This window comes from Phaseolus vulgaris, chromosome 9 (assembly GCF_000499845.2).
Source record: "Phaseolus vulgaris cultivar G19833 chromosome 9, P. vulgaris v2.0, whole genome shotgun sequence".
Taxonomy (NCBI): Eukaryota; Viridiplantae; Streptophyta; class Magnoliopsida; order Fabales; family Fabaceae; genus Phaseolus; species Phaseolus vulgaris.
In genome coordinates this window covers 24,678,093-24,695,043 of record NC_023751.2, presented here as the reverse complement: position 1 = coordinate 24,695,043, position 16,951 = coordinate 24,678,093, and the positions used below count along the sequence as shown (strand labels likewise).

Genomic DNA, 16,951 nt, shown 5'->3' with positions numbered 1-16,951 from the left:
TGTAGCAAAAGTGGGCACGTAAAAAAAATGTTAACATTAAAATAATGTAGGAAAGAACTTTGAAGCATCAACCACACCAGGTGTTGTTACAAGTACCTCAGACGATAGAGTTATTCTAGTGAACGGAGTAGTAATTAATTCTAATGGTGGAAAACAACATGATAAGTGGATTCAAGTGCAACTAGACACATGACTTCACATTGAGATTGACTTATGTCAAGAATACTCAAAGGAGTAGCTAGAAGTGACTAAATGCCCAAAAAAATACTTAAGTGTACTTAGCAACAATAACCTACATAATTAAAATTGACTTGTTGGTCAAAAATTAGATGTTGTTTGTGCGACAAACAAACTATAATATAAATTATTATGTATGTGTTCTTTCCTCTTTATCTCTTTTACATTATATATTATTATCATCTCACTAACTTAAGAAGGAAAGTTACTATGTGAATACATATTAGAAATGTTTTATCAAAATCCTATTAAATCTAAGTATTTGATTAATATTTATACAGTCAGATGTTAGAACTATGATATAATCACTTGTTAAAGTAAACACAAAATATGTTAGTCAAGTGATTTAGTTAAATTTTAAATTTTTTGTTTGATGTAACCATTTAAACCGGAAGAAATAAGGGTAAAATAAACTTTTAAATACGTTTCTCTTATCATGTTTTTTTATAACATATTAAGGAAGGTTGTTGTGAAGAATTATGAATAAGCAAACATTACTTAAGATAAATTCAATAGGATTTTCTTATGTTGTATGCTGTAACTTACTCGTTAGAACTCCTAATAACATAAAATATATGACAAAGTTTTGGTACACACAAATCTAGATATTTTATCAACAAATAAAAAAGACTAACTGACTTAAACTCATACGATATTTTTAAGTGCTTTGTATATATTCTGATTCTATTAGGTGTTATAGATCACAGTAAAAAGCTATAACTGATTATTTAATTAAAAGTTATCTATCTCTAAATTAATTGTAATTTTTATTCCTATATTTTATAAATTTTCCTATTTTGGTCCTTAATTTTATTTTTCGCAATTTTAGTCCTTTAAATTTTAAAAATAAGTCATTTTTATCTTTAAATTTTGTTTTACACAATTTTAACCTCTTTATTTTTAAATATTTGTAACTTTGTCAAATATCCAATTCAATTACTTGTAACTTGTTTTACTTTACATATAACACAGTGAAATTGGAATTGCATGATACTTATGTTTTTTTTTTCTATAGTGAAAATGATAGCACTTGTAGAATTTAAGATGATATTTTTGTAATCTGAAAACTAAAAAAAGTTACAAATAATTAAAAATTATGAAAAATAAATTAGGGACCAAAGTTGTGGATCTTATAAAATAGAGGGCCACAAATTATAATTAAACTTTTAGTTTCGTATAATTAATTATTACATGTAATTTTTAAAAATTACAATGCTTAAATAGTTCATCTTTAAAAGTTAAAAAATAAGTAGCACTTGTACATTTATATTAAATATAATTTTAATATAAGAATTATTTAGGTAGTTTTATTTATTTAAATTTTATGTTTTTATATAGAAGGTCTCCGAACTTCGTCTTATAATGGTATGAATCAATGAATATTGAACCACCAAATATCAAATTCTTGTTTCCTTTTATTCTGTCATGTAAATATTCTTATCTTCAAATTTTGGTTAAATGTGATTTCTGAATATAAAATAATATCAAATTTTATTTAATAAAAAACATTAAATAAATATTAATATATTTTATTTTTAATATAATAAAAAGATTTAATCATTTTAATTTTATTAATAATTAATATAATTAAATATATTTCTTTAATAATTGTCATATATATATATTAATAAATAAATTTAACAATTATTAAAAATCAAACATATGCTTAATTATATTAACTACTAACAAAGTTCAAATAAAATTAAAGAAATTAAAGTTTTTTTTATTGTAATAAAAATAAAATATATATAATTTTTTATTGTACCTAAAAAAAAATAATATTTAGATAAATTTATTCATAAATTATTTTAAAATAAAAATATAAGAAAAAGAAAATTAATATTTTCATAATTTAAAATAAATTATAATAAAACCTTTACATTATTGGGTTTACGGATTAAAAGTATCAATTTATAAATATAAATGATAAATATAAACATAAGACCGCATAGCGCAGTGGATTAGCGCGTCTGACTTCGGATCAGAAGGTCGTGGGTTCGACTCCCACTGTGGTCGAATTGTTCTTTTCATAAAACTTTTTTCTAAGCCTTTTTTTTAGTCTTTGTTTGGTTCATTTTTTATATTTATATTTGCTATTTAGAAATCCAAGAAATGAAATTTATAGCAAGTTATTGAATTTGTTGGTTATTTTATCATTGATATTGGGTTGTGCAATGAATTTGTTAGCTTTGTTTGGATCATTTGAAGTTAATTAAAATATAAAATAAATAAACTGGTTTTTTTACAAAATGATAAAATAAAAAAAAGATAGTTTCTAATTAATTATAAAAATAATTAGTTATTTATTAAATACTTAAAAAAATAATAAAATTAGTGAAATATTCAAAATAAAACAATAAAATAAATATTATTATAAGAATAAAATTAATAAAACCAAATGAGCAGGAGAATCGATATAGGTATAGATTAACTGTTTTTATCAGTTCAAGTGAATTGACAGTTATTCATACTAAAATAATAAATATAACTTAAAAAAAACTAAAACCTTTAATATTCACTAGTTATTTAAATATAAATTTATTATGTGTATAATATAACAAATTATTAATTAAAACTTGATTAAATTTTTATATTTTTAAAATTTAATTAACTAACTCACAAGTCAAATTTGGTGAAACAATCTATAACTTACATAAATAAACTAAATTAAACTAATTTAATTGTAACTCAACTTTTAATAAAGTTAATCCTATGAAACGTTTATTAAGGTTAGATATTTTACAATTATTTTTATTTAACTTTACAGTTGTGAAATATTAACAATATATGAAATATTTATTAATGATATAATCAATTATGAAAAAAAAATTATTTGATAAAAAAATGCTATTGTAAGTTAAACATTATATTAAATTGTCTTTTCTTCTATGTAAGTTATATTAAATTTATTCTATTAATCTTGTTTGGTAGTCTATATTCTTGTTAATCCTAAGTGGAAAAGTTTTCCATAAAAAATATCTTGAAATTAATATATTCTTTTGATTTTAAAATTAATATAACAATTATGAAAAAATGTATTTTATTTTAAATCATTCATTCATATCATCGTGTATGACGATATAGATGGGGGTATAAAGAAACTTTCTTGGCATAACCTTAAACATTCTAAGATGTTTTTTAAACATACTCCCTTTTTAAAGATAGATAAATAAATGAATGAAATTTTATAAGATGATATTAGGATTTAGGGTTTAGTGAAATTACGCCTAAACTTATTAACTAGCCTAAACTTATTAACTAACATGATATTAGAGTTATAGGTAGAAAATGACTCTAGCCAATAAGATCTTACATCTTGACAAAAGATATTACTTATAATTTATATTCTGAAAAAATTACAGTTATATCTATATAAGTTATGTTTTTATTTTCAATTTATATGCCTTCCTTCATGAGGAAAGCATGCAAAATTATTGCACCATGTTTTTAATTTTGTACAATTTTTTAAAAATAATCCCACTTTGTTTTTAGAATGAGATTTTATTATTTTTAAGAAATTTGAATAACTTTTATTTTTTAAATTATTTAAAAAATAGTTTTTGTTTGAATATAGCCATCCAAATTTATTGAACTTTATATTTCTTGTTTGTATAAAGTATTTCATTTTCACCAATAAAAAAATATTTTTATACAAAAGTCATTATTTCAACATTGTTAACATCAACAAAAATAATCATTAAAATTTAACCAAAACATTTGGCTGACATTTACTAAAAAAAATGACAACAACAAAAAATTCATATCAATATTCACTCATTTTTTTTGTTACATCAACCAAAAAAATAGTATCATTGCTGTTAATAAAAAATCCTAGTTGGCATTAGTTAAAAAAGTAGTCCACTTAATATTTATTAAGAAAACCTAACGTTTGGAAAATAACCCCAACCTATAATTGAAAATAACTCCATCTGACAGACAATAATATTTGTTAATGTTAACAAAGAAATTGTGTTTGACATCAATAAAAAATATTAAATTTTTTTGACTAATATCAACTACGAAATAACACTATGACAACAACAAAATAACCTTAATCGACTTTTATTTAAAAGAAACTTTTGTTATAGAGAAAACAATGTTAATAAATCGTTGATGTCTTAACATTGACCAAACCAATAATGTTTCGACTAAAATCAAGCTAATATAAGAGAGAATAAAAAGGAAAAAACCATGGATTTAAAACATATATAAAAAATTTCAAATTCTTATTTTTTTATAAATAAAATTTAAAATTCTATGAATTTAATAATTAAATTTTTCTCCTAAAATTTATAAAATTTTATTTTTTAAAAAAATTTATTTAAAAAGCATTCTTTTTCATAAAATATTTTAATTTATTTAAAAAATTAAATTACATTCTAAAAATAAACACCTCATTATTTAACCTGTAGTTTTTCACCTCTCTCTATAAGTGGAAGTTTTCCAACGAGTTTTGCACAATTATTACTTTTGGCTCTAACCACCATCACTCTTGATTCATTTACCACCAAATTCAAAAAATTATTTTAATATCAAATAATTATTAAAAAATAAAAAATATCAATATTTATAATCTTTTGTATTAAGTCTTGGTTTATGTTATTTTGCGATCAAAGTTTGATCTCAGCTTGAGTCAAGCTAGTTTAGGCTAAGGTTGAATCAAGTTGTATAGGTCTAGGTTGAACTAAGTCGACCTAGACTTAGGTTAAGCATATTAGATCCAAGAAGTTTGAGCAAAGTCAGTCTGGGTCGATGTTGAAACAAACCCACATTAATTGATTCGAGGTGGTCCATGTTCATCCTAGTCGGGACTAACCCATATTTTGCCGAGTTAGGCTAAGCCAGGTCGATCCTAATCCAATCAAGATCAAGTTGAGCCTAGCTCGATCAAGACTAGGTCAAGTTGGATCGAGTTGAGTCTGCATGGACCCAAGTTAAGCTGAGTTGACTTAGGTCAAGGTCGAACCTAGTCAATTAGACCTAGTTGAATCAAGCCCAATTAAGCCAAGTTGGTTGGAGTCTAGGTTAAGCTGAGTCAACCTTGATCAAAGTCAAGACAAGTCAGAACGAGATCACGTTCATTTGAGTTGGACTAGATCCATGTCAGGTCAAGTTTGTTCACGGTCCATGTCGAGTCAGGTTCAAGTTGGTTGGACCCAAGTGGGATCGAGACAAATTAGGTCAAATTTAGATAAATCGAGTTGGGTTCATGTTGGATCGAGACATTAGGTCAAGACCATATTAAACTAAGTTAGCTTGATCCCACATCACATCGAGCAGAGTCTATCCAGACCCAGGTCAAGCCAAATCAACTCGAGTTCAGATCGATCTAAACTACAAAATACCAAAATATGAATTTGAGATTCAAATCCTTACTCTTTAGATAAAATATGATATTTTTTAATTTTAAATAATTTAGTTACTTTAATAAAATTCTATTTTTTTTTTCAAAATTCTTTATCCAAACAACATATTTTATCATAAAATATTTTAAACTATCTAAAAAATAAATTACCCTTTTAAAAGGGTCGTTAGACTTCCTTACCCAAAAATATTTTGTTACAATACATTTCAAATTTTCTAAAAAAATAATTACTCTCTTAAAATTTATCATCTAAACACACTTTTATAAGTAATTTTTCTTATGCAAACAATTAGGCTAGGTTAAATGCAGCAAAAAAATCTAATAAGAACGATTGTAGAAAATAATAACATATAGAATTATTAATAAAAATAAAATTCTACTATGGTGAGTCCGAGACTGTTGAACATTAAAACATAACAATTAAGGCACTCTTCTTTGACACCAATCAAAGAAGTAAAGCAAATAAAACATGAAAGAAAACTATTCCATGGAATCAAAACTTGGAGCATACCATCCCAACTGGTCATTAATTTGTTTCAGTCTTGCTTCTTGACCCTTTGAATCTCCGAATGCAGTAGTGAATGGGTACACATAAGTCACTTTCATTGCCACACATCTGTAAGCAACCACATCACCTTTCACCAGAAACTCTAGAACATCTCTTCCAAATCCTCCATCAACTTCAGCTTCTAGATATTTACCTGCATATAAATTTTAGTAAAGTGAAGTTATAACTCTGGCTTCAAACTCAAGATGTTTTAATGAGTTAATATTTAAGATAATCGGTTGTATCTTTTGTTAGATCAACTAAGTGAAAGTATAATGGATTATATTATTCTGGTTGTATTTTCATAGACAGATTAAAACAAAATAATCTAGTAATACTTAAGATAATCAATTAAACTAGTTTTCTGTAAAGTGCTTTCTAAATTGTATTGGATATTAAATCAATTGTCTTCAAATCATATCAAAACTAACACCTAAGATCAAATCCTCCAAATTCCAATTCTACAGTCTGATAAAAATGCTGGTCTTTTGCTATTATTTCTAAGTTAATCTAAAACTAAACAGAAGAGGATGAATTGAGTTTGTATTACCATCTGGGGTGTCTTCCACAAGCTGGAACTTCACATTTTTCTGGGTCTTTAGGATTGCTTCACGTAGTTTCTGAAAAATTAATGAATAATAATAATAACAAGTTAGACAGAAAGCAACCATAGGAAGAAAAGTTATAAACAGTAAAAATAAAGTTCATGGAAATATAGGAGACTTCTGAGGAATGTGCATTAGAAACCTGAATAGCATCATCCAATGAATTTGCAGGAATGAGCCAAGGAAAGGAAAAAGATGATGACTTGGGATTTGTTGATATACAACCTGGATTGATTGATGGACAAGGTCTAATTTTTCTGCAAGACAGAGAATATTGGTGATAATAAATGGTAGTGTAGTGAATGTTATTCTAGATTGAGGCAAAAGGGGGGAGCATGAAGAATAATTACATACCCATTTTGTAGTCCAAGCTCCAAGTTCTTGGATTGAGAGAAAGGAGTGGTGAGGGAGATTGGAGGGGATTGAGAAGTGAGGGATGGAATTGCATGAGAAGGAAAAGGAGAGGCTAAGGTTGCTGCTGCAAGGGCCAAAGAGAGGAGATTAGGTAGGACCCTATCTCCAAATACAAGCTTTGGAGTTTGAGTTTTCAATTTAGGAAGTGTGTTTGTGTAAGAAACAGCAAGAGGAGGTACAACACTCATCACACTCATCATTTATGGACTCCCTTTTGCTCCATCACTCTCTTTCTAGTTTTGCTTTCCAAGCAATTCACCAAAATTTGTTCCAGCCTTTCAAAGTTCATCCTTTTGCTCACTGCTTCCCTTCAACCTCAAAAGGGTACTTCCGGAAATTACTTTCTAAATTTATTATATTACTTTTTAGCTTCTCTCTCAGGTTCATTTTTCATGTAAGTATCAATTTTACATGCATAAAAATATTGAAGATTAGTTTTTTTTAAATGATGATTAGTTATATATAGTTTTCTTTATTGATGATTAGTTATATGTGATAAGAAATAATAATGACAGTAAATCATTAGCAAATTAATTTTTTTAACAAAGAATAAATAAATTAAATTAAAATGAACATTTCAAGGTATTTTAGAGTGTCCCAACTCTTATATAAAAGCCTCTAACCTCTTCGCCTCTTCATCTAGCTAACAACTACAAACATTCAAAGCATATAATTGCTCCCTATACTATAATACAACAATTTGTAATAGTCAAAATTGTACAACAATTTGTAATAGTCAAAATTGCATAATTATGCAGTGTACAATAACATAAAATCAAGATTAGTTTGCTATTGGTTGTCTGATTCTTGGTGCTTGTAGACCCTTGTGACATCAACTCCAAAACTCCCTGCAAGGTTATGCTTTAATTGCTGCATAATTATGTAGTACATATATCAGGTTTGGTTTGTTAAGTTGCTGCCATGATCTTGTAGATCTTTAACAGACCAGATGGTTTTGTAGCTGATGAGCATATTTGTATTCACACTCACTAGCCTTATTCATAGATTATTGGACTATAATAATAAATAAATCCACTGTTTTAATTAATATTCTTATAATTGGGTTTATTTGGGCCTTAACTATTATTATTGTTAATTTTGTGTTTTTAGAGTAAATTATCCGGAGGAAGCATCTACCTTTGTGAATGGGCCAAATATGCAAAAGTCCAAGTTGCTTCTTGAACCAAAACAGAAAACAAATTCTAAGGAGAAGAAAGAGAAAATAAAATCTACAATATCTCAGAAACAGAATTGGAAGCAAATCTTCTGCAAAATACTAGAATTCTGGAAAGATGGAAACTTAGAAACGGTTAACAAAATATAAACTACAATATTCTCTCAAGATCCTTGGAGCAGAAAAGCCTATAAAAGGACACAAGCATCAAGGAGAAGAGAGAGAGCTTCATAGAGTTTTCTTAGTTTCTTTTTTTCTTTATAATTCTTTTGTTTTGCCTCCGCATGGAAGGCTAAACCTTTTTGGTTGATTCCTTTGTAATTTCCCATTGAGTTATGAGGTTTTGTTCTATAAAAGTTTCGATTTTTAAGTCTCTATAGCAGTTGTTTTTATTGTCTAATCTCCTGGAAAACTAGTTTTTGTGAGAGGTTGTACTTGAACGCATGATTGAGAGTCTTCCTTGTCTTAAGCTTTGGTTTCTTAGTTAGTTCGCATCGTTCTAATTAATTTCTTGGGCGCATGATTCAAGAGAGAGGAGGTAAGCATTCCCATGGAGTATACGCATGGAACAAAGTGGGTATTGATTAAACCAGTAGACGCATGTTTTACTGGTGAGTTTCAGTTGAATCAGATCGGCGCATGTTCAATCTGGTTTAGCTCTGTTGGAGGATTGAGAAAAGATTAATCTTTAGAGAACCTGTGAAGAATTCAATGGTGGAAGAACTTGGGGATCAACCACTTTTTATTTGTTATTTCAATCTCTTTTATATTTTCTGCACAACTATCTCAAACCCCCTTTTTATCTTTATTGTTATTGCTAACTTTTATTGCTTGTAGATAGATTTTAAACCCTGATCAACTGATTTTACTATTGGATTCGTTGGGAGACGACTTGGGGTCATCTGACCACAATTATACTATCATCTCTCTAGTGTTAGACAAGTCTACGCTAGAATCATATTAATTTGACAGCAAAACGACAGCTATCAGTAGCATCTACATAATATAATCTAGGCCGACCTTCCATACCACCTCAACCAGCACAAGATAAAGCATAATTCAGCGCATAATATTAAAGCAAAATCAGAACTATTGACAATAATAACCTATACAATGGATTAAATTCAAAACCACAAAAAACAAACAGTGAATGATCGAACAAAATTGCAGGTGAGGCTTGTATACCAAAACAGTTATTTTGTTATCATGTTAATACAAATAAAGGGAGATAAAATCCAATTAGAGAAAGAAAACTTAACTTACTTAGCTTTCCTTACCTTGTGTTTCATCCATGCCCATGATTGAATTTGTGCCTTGGTAAGAATTTTCTTAGCATCTATCTTTGCTTGATTTAAAATGACCCTATTTCTATGTTTCCAAAATACACCATAACACTGAAACCAAAAGGCTTTTCCATAAACTATTACCTTCTTTATTAAGGCAGATGCAGGAAAATGGTTCAAAATGATTAATCAGTTCATTGTGATACACCGAACTAATCCCAAGCAACCTATTGCACATATTCCAATTCGCAAAAGATACCTTACACGAAATTAGAATGTGTGATGTCGACTCCTTTTCCCTCCCACATAGGGTGCACAATGTATCCCTCAAGATAACACGCCTTTTGTACAAGTTTTGCTTAGTTGCTATCCTATTCAAAAAAAGCCCTCCACACATAAAACTGAGCCGATGACATAACCTTTAATTTCCAAAGATATGCAAGTGACGCTAATACACCCCCAGTTCCATGATTTGCTAACTTTTTATAAGCAGATTTTACCGAGAAACCATATGATGGGGCTCATTCCAAAACTATAAATCCTCCTTATCTGGATAAAGGGGAACATGTGAAAGACTTGACAAAAACACATATCAAAGACTTTTCCCAAAAACCTAAATATGATTTGAAATCTCTTATTAGTAAGAAGTTTAAAATTAACACAACTTCAATCACGGTACTGATTGGGCCGAAAGGGTCCATTAGGCAAAAAGTTCAACCGGAAGGTTAAGCTGTGGATTTGAATCAAAAAAGGTAAATTGAGAGAATTAAAAGAAAAAGATAAAATAAAATGGAATTTGTTATTAAACAAAAGCCCATGAAAAGGGCCCAAATATGTAGGTGTGTGTAGTAAATATTGAGTATAAAGAGAAAAAGCCCAAATAACTTTGGGGCCCAATAAAAGATTAGTATAAATAGAGGGTCGTCCTGAGAGGTAAGCAGAGTGAATTCATTCTAATATCTTGTAAAACTGAATCTAACTTTGACATCGGAGCACCTTTCAGATACACAAACCCATCTGTGAGAGGGAGCCGAGACTAAAAATCGAAAGATCAAATGGAGTAAATTAAGTTTGACTGGAAGGTGTCCATCAAGCAATTCGATGAAACGAGAAAAATTTATGAACCAAGTACAAACCAAGAACAACTAAGTTGAAAGTTTGAGTCGAGAAGGGAGTCCGGAAGTAAAACCGAGAAGTCAACGGGTGGAAGGCAAAGAAAGAGTTTGTTTCTAGGTCCTTGTAAGAACATTTTAGCGCCGACCGTGGGACCGAGAAACAAAATGAGTGAAAGAGGAGAGCATTCCAGAGAACAAGAAGATTGTCAGAACGCCATGACCATGGCCATGTTAATACAATTGCAAGAGGAATTTGAGACACTAAAGAAGAGTAATGAAGAGGAGTTGAGTATGTTGAGAGCCGAGAATGCTTAAATGAGACAAAGATTAAATGAAGAAACTGTGTCGAATGCTTCCCTTGAAACTTTTCAGCCGAGAACACATGTTAATCAAAGAGAGAATAAGGAAGAGAGTTTCGGGGTCACACAAAGGAAGTTACCTAAGATTTCTGGTATTGTTGTGGGAACGTCAGGCAGAAGACACCCGTTTTCTGAGACTATAATAAAGACCCCATTACCTGACAATTGGAAAAGTCTAACAATAGAGAAGTATGATGGGAGTACAAATCCAGATGAACATGTTGCCATACACACAACTCAAATAAGTCTGTACACATGGAACAACGCCATCCTATGCAGAGTGTTTCCAACTACTTTGAAAGGAGCTGCTTTAAGCTGGTTTACCCGGTTACCATTGTTATCTATTGAATGTTTTGACACTTTGATAGAAAAGTTTGGAGCTCAATTTGCTACAAGTAGACCACATCACTTAACATCGATAGCTCTTGTAAACATAAGACGAGAACAAAATGAGTCGTTGCGAGCTTTTATGGAGCGCTTTGGAAGAATGACTTTAAGTATTAGAAACCTCAGTCCTGAAGTCTCTATGCATCATATGATAACTGCGTTGCCGACAGTTTGTGCAGAAAACTGGCAGTAAGCCTTGATGAACTAAGACAACGTACAACAAAGTTTATGCAAATGGAGGAGTTAAGGGACTTCAGGAATCAGGCAAGGATGGACGTGAAGAACGAGAAGAAAATAAATGAAAGAGAGGCAGGATATCAAAGCAGACGTTTCAGAGAGGAACCTCGTGGCCGAAAGTTTCAACAATACACACCATTGAGTACAACCCGAACCCGAATACTTCAAGAGGCGATGGCAACTGAAGTAATACCGCCACCAAGGAAAGCACGAACCCCAGATCGAGCTGATCATAACAAACATTGCCAGTACCATAAAAATCATGGCCATCACACTGAAGAATGCATAGCGCTGAAAGACCGAATTGAAGAGTTATCCAGACAGGGCAATTAAAATGCTTTGTTAGAGGCAGAAGAATGAAGGCCAGTCAAAGTCTAGAGCAATATGTCAGGAGTAGAGATCATGGAGGGAGAAAAGGAGAAAAATTTGGAAGAGCGACTGATATACAAAACAACCAAAATGAGAGAAGAGGAGGAAGAGATGAAAAAAGAGATCTAATAGATGGAGGAAGCCACCTCCATTCTCAAAAGAGAAGGAGCCGACAACGCAGTTTGGGAAGGCCGGTTAAGGGGTTCATTAATACTATCTCTGGAGGCTTTGCGGAAAAGGAAATGTATAATACGATAGGAAAGAAATATTTGAGAAGTGCCATAACCGTGAATCATGTTTTCAAAAGAAGAAGTTTGCCACCAATGTTATTTACTGATGAAGACTTCCAAGATATTGATCCTGATCAACGAGACCCAATGGTGATAATAGTTGAAATTGCCGAGTACGCGGTAATGAAAACTCTAGTAGATCAAGGGAGCTCAGTTGATATTCTATTATGGAAAAATTTCAAAAAGTTACATTTGAAGGAAGAGGACATGATCCTTTTGAAGGAGCAAATAATTGGGTTTTCAGGTGAAAAGGTTGACACCAAAGGATACATTGATTTGCCGACAACCTTTGGTAGAGGAAATGCAACGAAAACAATTACAATCAAATACTTGGTGGTAGATACTCGTACTTCTTATAATGCTTTGGTAGGAAGATCTTCATTGAATAAGCTGGGAGCTATAGTGTCAACACCACATTTGGCAATGAAATTTCCAATAGAACGAGGAGACATAGCGACCATATATCGATCAAAAAGCAGCCAAAGAGTGTTATGCGGCCGGATTGAAGATGGTCCAAGAGCCGCAAGTGGCGGCCGAAAGTATGGAAGCCAGAAACATTGTGGCAATGGTGGATTTGGATCCTAGAATGAATGATGATGAAAGGATAAAGCCAAGAGAAGAAATTACATCGATTCGATTAGGCGAAGATGAAACATAATGTACATATGTTGGGGGTAGTATGCTTGAGGAAATGATTTCCTCAGTGGCATCAGGAGAATACACATAAATTTGAGAAAGGAAATTACGAAGGGTTGAGGAAAATCGGTACCGAGAGAAATATTCTCGAACTTTCGGATTAACCCATTCATACCCGAGCCGAAGGCTTAATCTTTGTTCGGCTATTTCTTCTCTTTCCTCGGCTTCAACATCCATGACATCTTTGCTTGATGAATTCATACACGAGAACGTTTCAGGTGACAAAGCGGATTTGGCATTCTTATTGGTCTCAATCACTCTCCAATAGATTCATTGCTCGTGCTCGAAAATCCCGTAAACTTAGAAGAAACGGAAACAGAGCTCGATGAAGACATTATACCTTTTGTGAATATTTGCTTCAGCTTTAAAATATAATGAGCGGAGAAATTGCGTAATAAGATGAACGTAGTTGAAGATTTATAATTGTGGAAGAGTGATGACACATGAAGAGTCATGGCATTGTAACCATTAGATTTAGTTACATTCAGTGGTTGGGGACTTCTATCTTGCCACGTTAAGCAGTACAATCAAGAGGAAACGCGCAAACTGAAAAAGTCTTTTCGCAATTAATACACCATTAAAGTCATTTTTTCAAAATCTGTTTTCCCTCTCAAAATACAAAAGGGTGACGTTTCGCTTCTCAATAGGCATTTCGTCTCCTAAGTCTCCTTATTCTTGGGGGCTAATGTACTGATTGGGCCGAAAGGGTCCATTGGACAAAAAGTTCAACCGGAAGGTTAAGCTGTGGATTTGAATCAAAAAAGGTAAATTGAGAGAATTAAAAGATAAAAATAAAATAAAATGGAATTTGTTATTAAACAAAAGCCCATGAAAAAGGGCCCAAATATGTAGGTGTGTATAGTAAATATTGAGTATAAAGAGAAAAAGCCCAAATAACTCTGGGGCCCAATAAAAGATTAGTATAAATAGAGGGTCGTCTTGAGAGGTAAGTAGAGTGAATTCATTCTAATATCTTGTAAAACTGAATCTAACTTTGGCATCGAGGCACCTTTCAGGTACACACCCCCATCTGTGAGAGGGAGTCGAGACTAAAAACTGAAAGATCAAATGGAGGAAATTAAGTTTGACTGAAAGGTGTCCATCAAGCAATTCGATGAAACGAGAAAGATTTATGAACCAAGTACAAACCAAGAACAACTAAGCCGAAAGTTTGAGTCGAGAAGGGAGTCCGGAAGTAAAACCGAGAAGTCAACGGGTGGAAGGCAAAGAAAGAGTTTGTTTCTAGGTCCTTGTAAGAACAATCACAAATAACCATTTCAGGTTGAAATTTGAACTTTTCACCCATGTATAAAATATTTATAGAACTAGTACACTTTTATTTTATTTTTTCACATCACAATTCGATTTTTGGGAAGCCCAATTATGATCTTTGATTTAGTGCATGCTGACAAGAATTAGAATTTGATTTTTGAAAAACTGATTTTTAGTTTATTTATGTATTTTCTGTGTTTGCTTTAAAATATGAATGGAAACAATTTAAATTGTTTCACATGCTCAAAGACGCGTAGAATCAAATCAAAGAAGAAGTTGTCATATTTAGGTCTGATGAGAAGAAGATGATGAACAATACACATCAATGAATGATATGATTGAAGATACTCAAGATTACAATACTGAAGTATCAATGTTTACATTTGGACAAAGAAAAGAAACAATTCAAATTACATTTATTTTCCAAGATGCAGAAGGATCAATAGATTAAAGAACTTCCATATCCAACGTCAAACAACTATGTGAATAATAGAATAATTCAAAGCTTTCAATGATTACTATGTGAAAGCTATATAAAGACCTTGAAGAAGAAAGACAATTATGCATAAGAGACAACACCAAGCTTAGAAAAATGCGATCATATTCTTAGTGTGAATAGTCATACTATGAGTGTATTTTATATTTGTTGTTTAGAGCACTTATACTTCGGGGAGTGAGTCACAAATTATAAATCATTCAGTATGTGAAGATAAACCTGTGCGTTTCCATTGTTGCTCTCTGATTGAGAGTGTTTTTCACTTGTTGAGAGGTCTTAGTCTCATGGGAAGATTAAGATTGATTACCTGAAGATGTATAGAATACTTGTTACCTAGAGAGGTGTATAATACTTGTTACATGAGGATGTGTACAATAATTTTTTCTTGGAGAGGTGTAAAATAATTGTTACCTAATACTTGTTACCTAGAAAGGTGTAGAATACTTGTTACTTAGAGAGGTGTAAAATACTTGTATCTGGAGAGGTTTAAAATACTTTTGTTAGTGAAAGCTCTTAAATGATTTGCTTAAAGAGACTAGACGTAGTCTTGTGATTGGGTGAACTAGTATCAAACTTTGTGCATATTTCTCTCTATCCCTTGCTTATTATAATTTATGTTTTAATTCTATTTCAAATAAGCGATTTAAGTTTAGACTCCATTCAACCCCCTGTCCCCTTCTGAAGTCAATTGTACCTAGAATTGGTAGCAAAGCTAACCTTAAGGGTTAGTTCTCTACAAAACTTGAGGAACCAATCAAAGTGTGAACTCAATGGAATCCCTAAGTCAACTTATTTGAGAGACCACCACTATTCAATAAAGAGAAATATAACTCATGGAAAATCAAGATGAGTGCCTTCCTAAACTAAATTGATATAAATTTAATAGAGATTACTGAAAATGGTATATATTAACCATACCATAATGACATTGTTGTTAAAACCATCAAAATCATAGTACACTTTAAAAAAAACTGAGTCAAAAACAAAAAAAAGTTTAAATACTTTTTAACCACATAAAAGCATTAAAGAGTTCTCATCTTCATAAACAAATAATTTTTTATTGTGTGCAACCAACAATACAACATTTCAACTAGTCATCCCTACAACAAAACATAAGACTTACAATTGTCCCAGTGCCTACCACTTCAATTCTCACTCAAAATTACAAAATATAACAACAAATTTCTAATCAAAATAACTCATCACCATTTAGTTATTCTCTTATTGTTATTGCACTAAACTTCATAATCAGTATCTTCATTATCCACCTTCATCACATTCACAAAAAATAACATAATATTGGAGTTTGAGAATGGGAGTATTGTATATTGTCATTTGTCTAAACAAAATCCACTTTGTAAGCTTTTTTTAGAAAAAAGAAGTCATTTATAATAGAAAAATAAGTAAATTTGAAAGCACAACTTTGTTAGAAACTGAACAACAAAATTGATACATTTTTAAGGATATAAATATTTGAATTTGGGATTAAATTTTAAAAAACAAATTGAAGTATCCCTCTATAAATAATCTCATAATCCATAATTATATTTTATATTTAATAGTATTTAAATAACTTTTTAAAAGAAATTGTTCAGAGAAACTTTTCCATAGTACTTTTGTTAAAAATTAAATAAAAAAAATGAAATTAAATATTTATAAAATAAATTTAACTAAGTTAAAAAATAAAATTTTGAAAAAATATGTGAGAAATTTGATAAATTAACTTATTTCTAAGTTATTTTAACTAATAGAAAAAAATTTATTTGTTTATTTTTTTTCTTATGTTTCTCTCGTACAAGTCTGTTCAAAGAAATCAAATACTAATGTTTTTTATCAGCACCAAATACTAATGTGACGGATGTGATAAAATTTAAGCATGTAATTATTATTTATATAAAATAAATTATTTTTTATATTTACAAAAATTATCTTAAGACAAAATATAATATTTTAAAATTATTAAAAAGTGTCAATAAAATATTTCTCAAACAATTAAGTAAGAATACAGTAGAAGTTAAGAAAAAGGAAGTATTGTAAATTATCAAGTTTTTTATTTGGAAATAATAAATGGTAGTTATAACTATTTTAAAATACACTTTGTTATT

At 30.3% G+C, this 16,951-nt stretch overlaps 2 protein-coding genes and 1 non-coding gene across 3 annotated transcripts; 2 read left to right on the top strand and 1 right to left on the bottom strand.

The window, feature by feature from the left end:
• Positions 1-2,179: 2,179 nt before the first annotated feature.
• TRNAR-UCG (transfer RNA arginine (anticodon UCG)) lies at positions 2,180-2,253 on the top strand. Its single transcript has one exon. It is a non-coding gene; the product is annotated as a tRNA-Arg (tRNA).
• Positions 2,254-5,933: 3,680 nt separating this feature from the next.
• On the bottom strand, positions 5,934-7,489 carry LOC137822578 (thylakoid lumenal 17.9 kDa protein, chloroplastic). Its single transcript, XM_068627489.1, has 4 exons — positions 7,109-7,489; positions 6,897-7,011; positions 6,700-6,769; positions 5,934-6,303 (listed from the first exon to the last, which is right to left on the bottom strand). Exons 1-4 carry the CDS (start codon positions 7,366-7,368, stop codon positions 6,083-6,085), a joined length of 666 nt encoding a protein of 221 aa, XP_068483590.1. The 5' UTR covers positions 7,369-7,489; the 3' UTR covers positions 5,934-6,082.
• Positions 7,490-12,079: 4,590 nt separating this feature from the next.
• On the top strand, positions 12,080-12,967 carry LOC137822324 (uncharacterized). Its single transcript, XM_068627209.1, has one exon. The coding sequence runs from the start codon at positions 12,080-12,082 to the stop codon at positions 12,965-12,967; it is 888 nt and encodes a 295-aa protein (XP_068483310.1).
• Positions 12,968-16,951: the final 3,984 nt, after the last annotated feature.

Excerpts from the sequence above, each read along its gene's own strand:
- LOC137822578 (XM_068627489.1), bottom strand. The coding sequence starts at position 7,368 with ATGATGAGTGTGATGAGTGTTGTACCTCCTCTTGCTGTTTCTTACACA. Across the intron at positions 6,770-6,896 it reads CATTGGATGATGCTATTCAG|AAACTACGTGAAGCAATCCT; the intron begins GTTTCTAATGCA and ends TTAATTTTTCAG. Across the intron at positions 6,304-6,699 it reads TGTGGAAGACACCCCAGATG|GTAAATATCTAGAAGCTGAA; the intron begins GTAATACAAACT and ends ATTTATATGCAG.
- LOC137822324 (XM_068627209.1), top strand. The coding sequence starts at position 12,080 with ATGAAGGCCAGTCAAAGTCTAGAGCAATATGTCAGGAGTAGAGATCAT.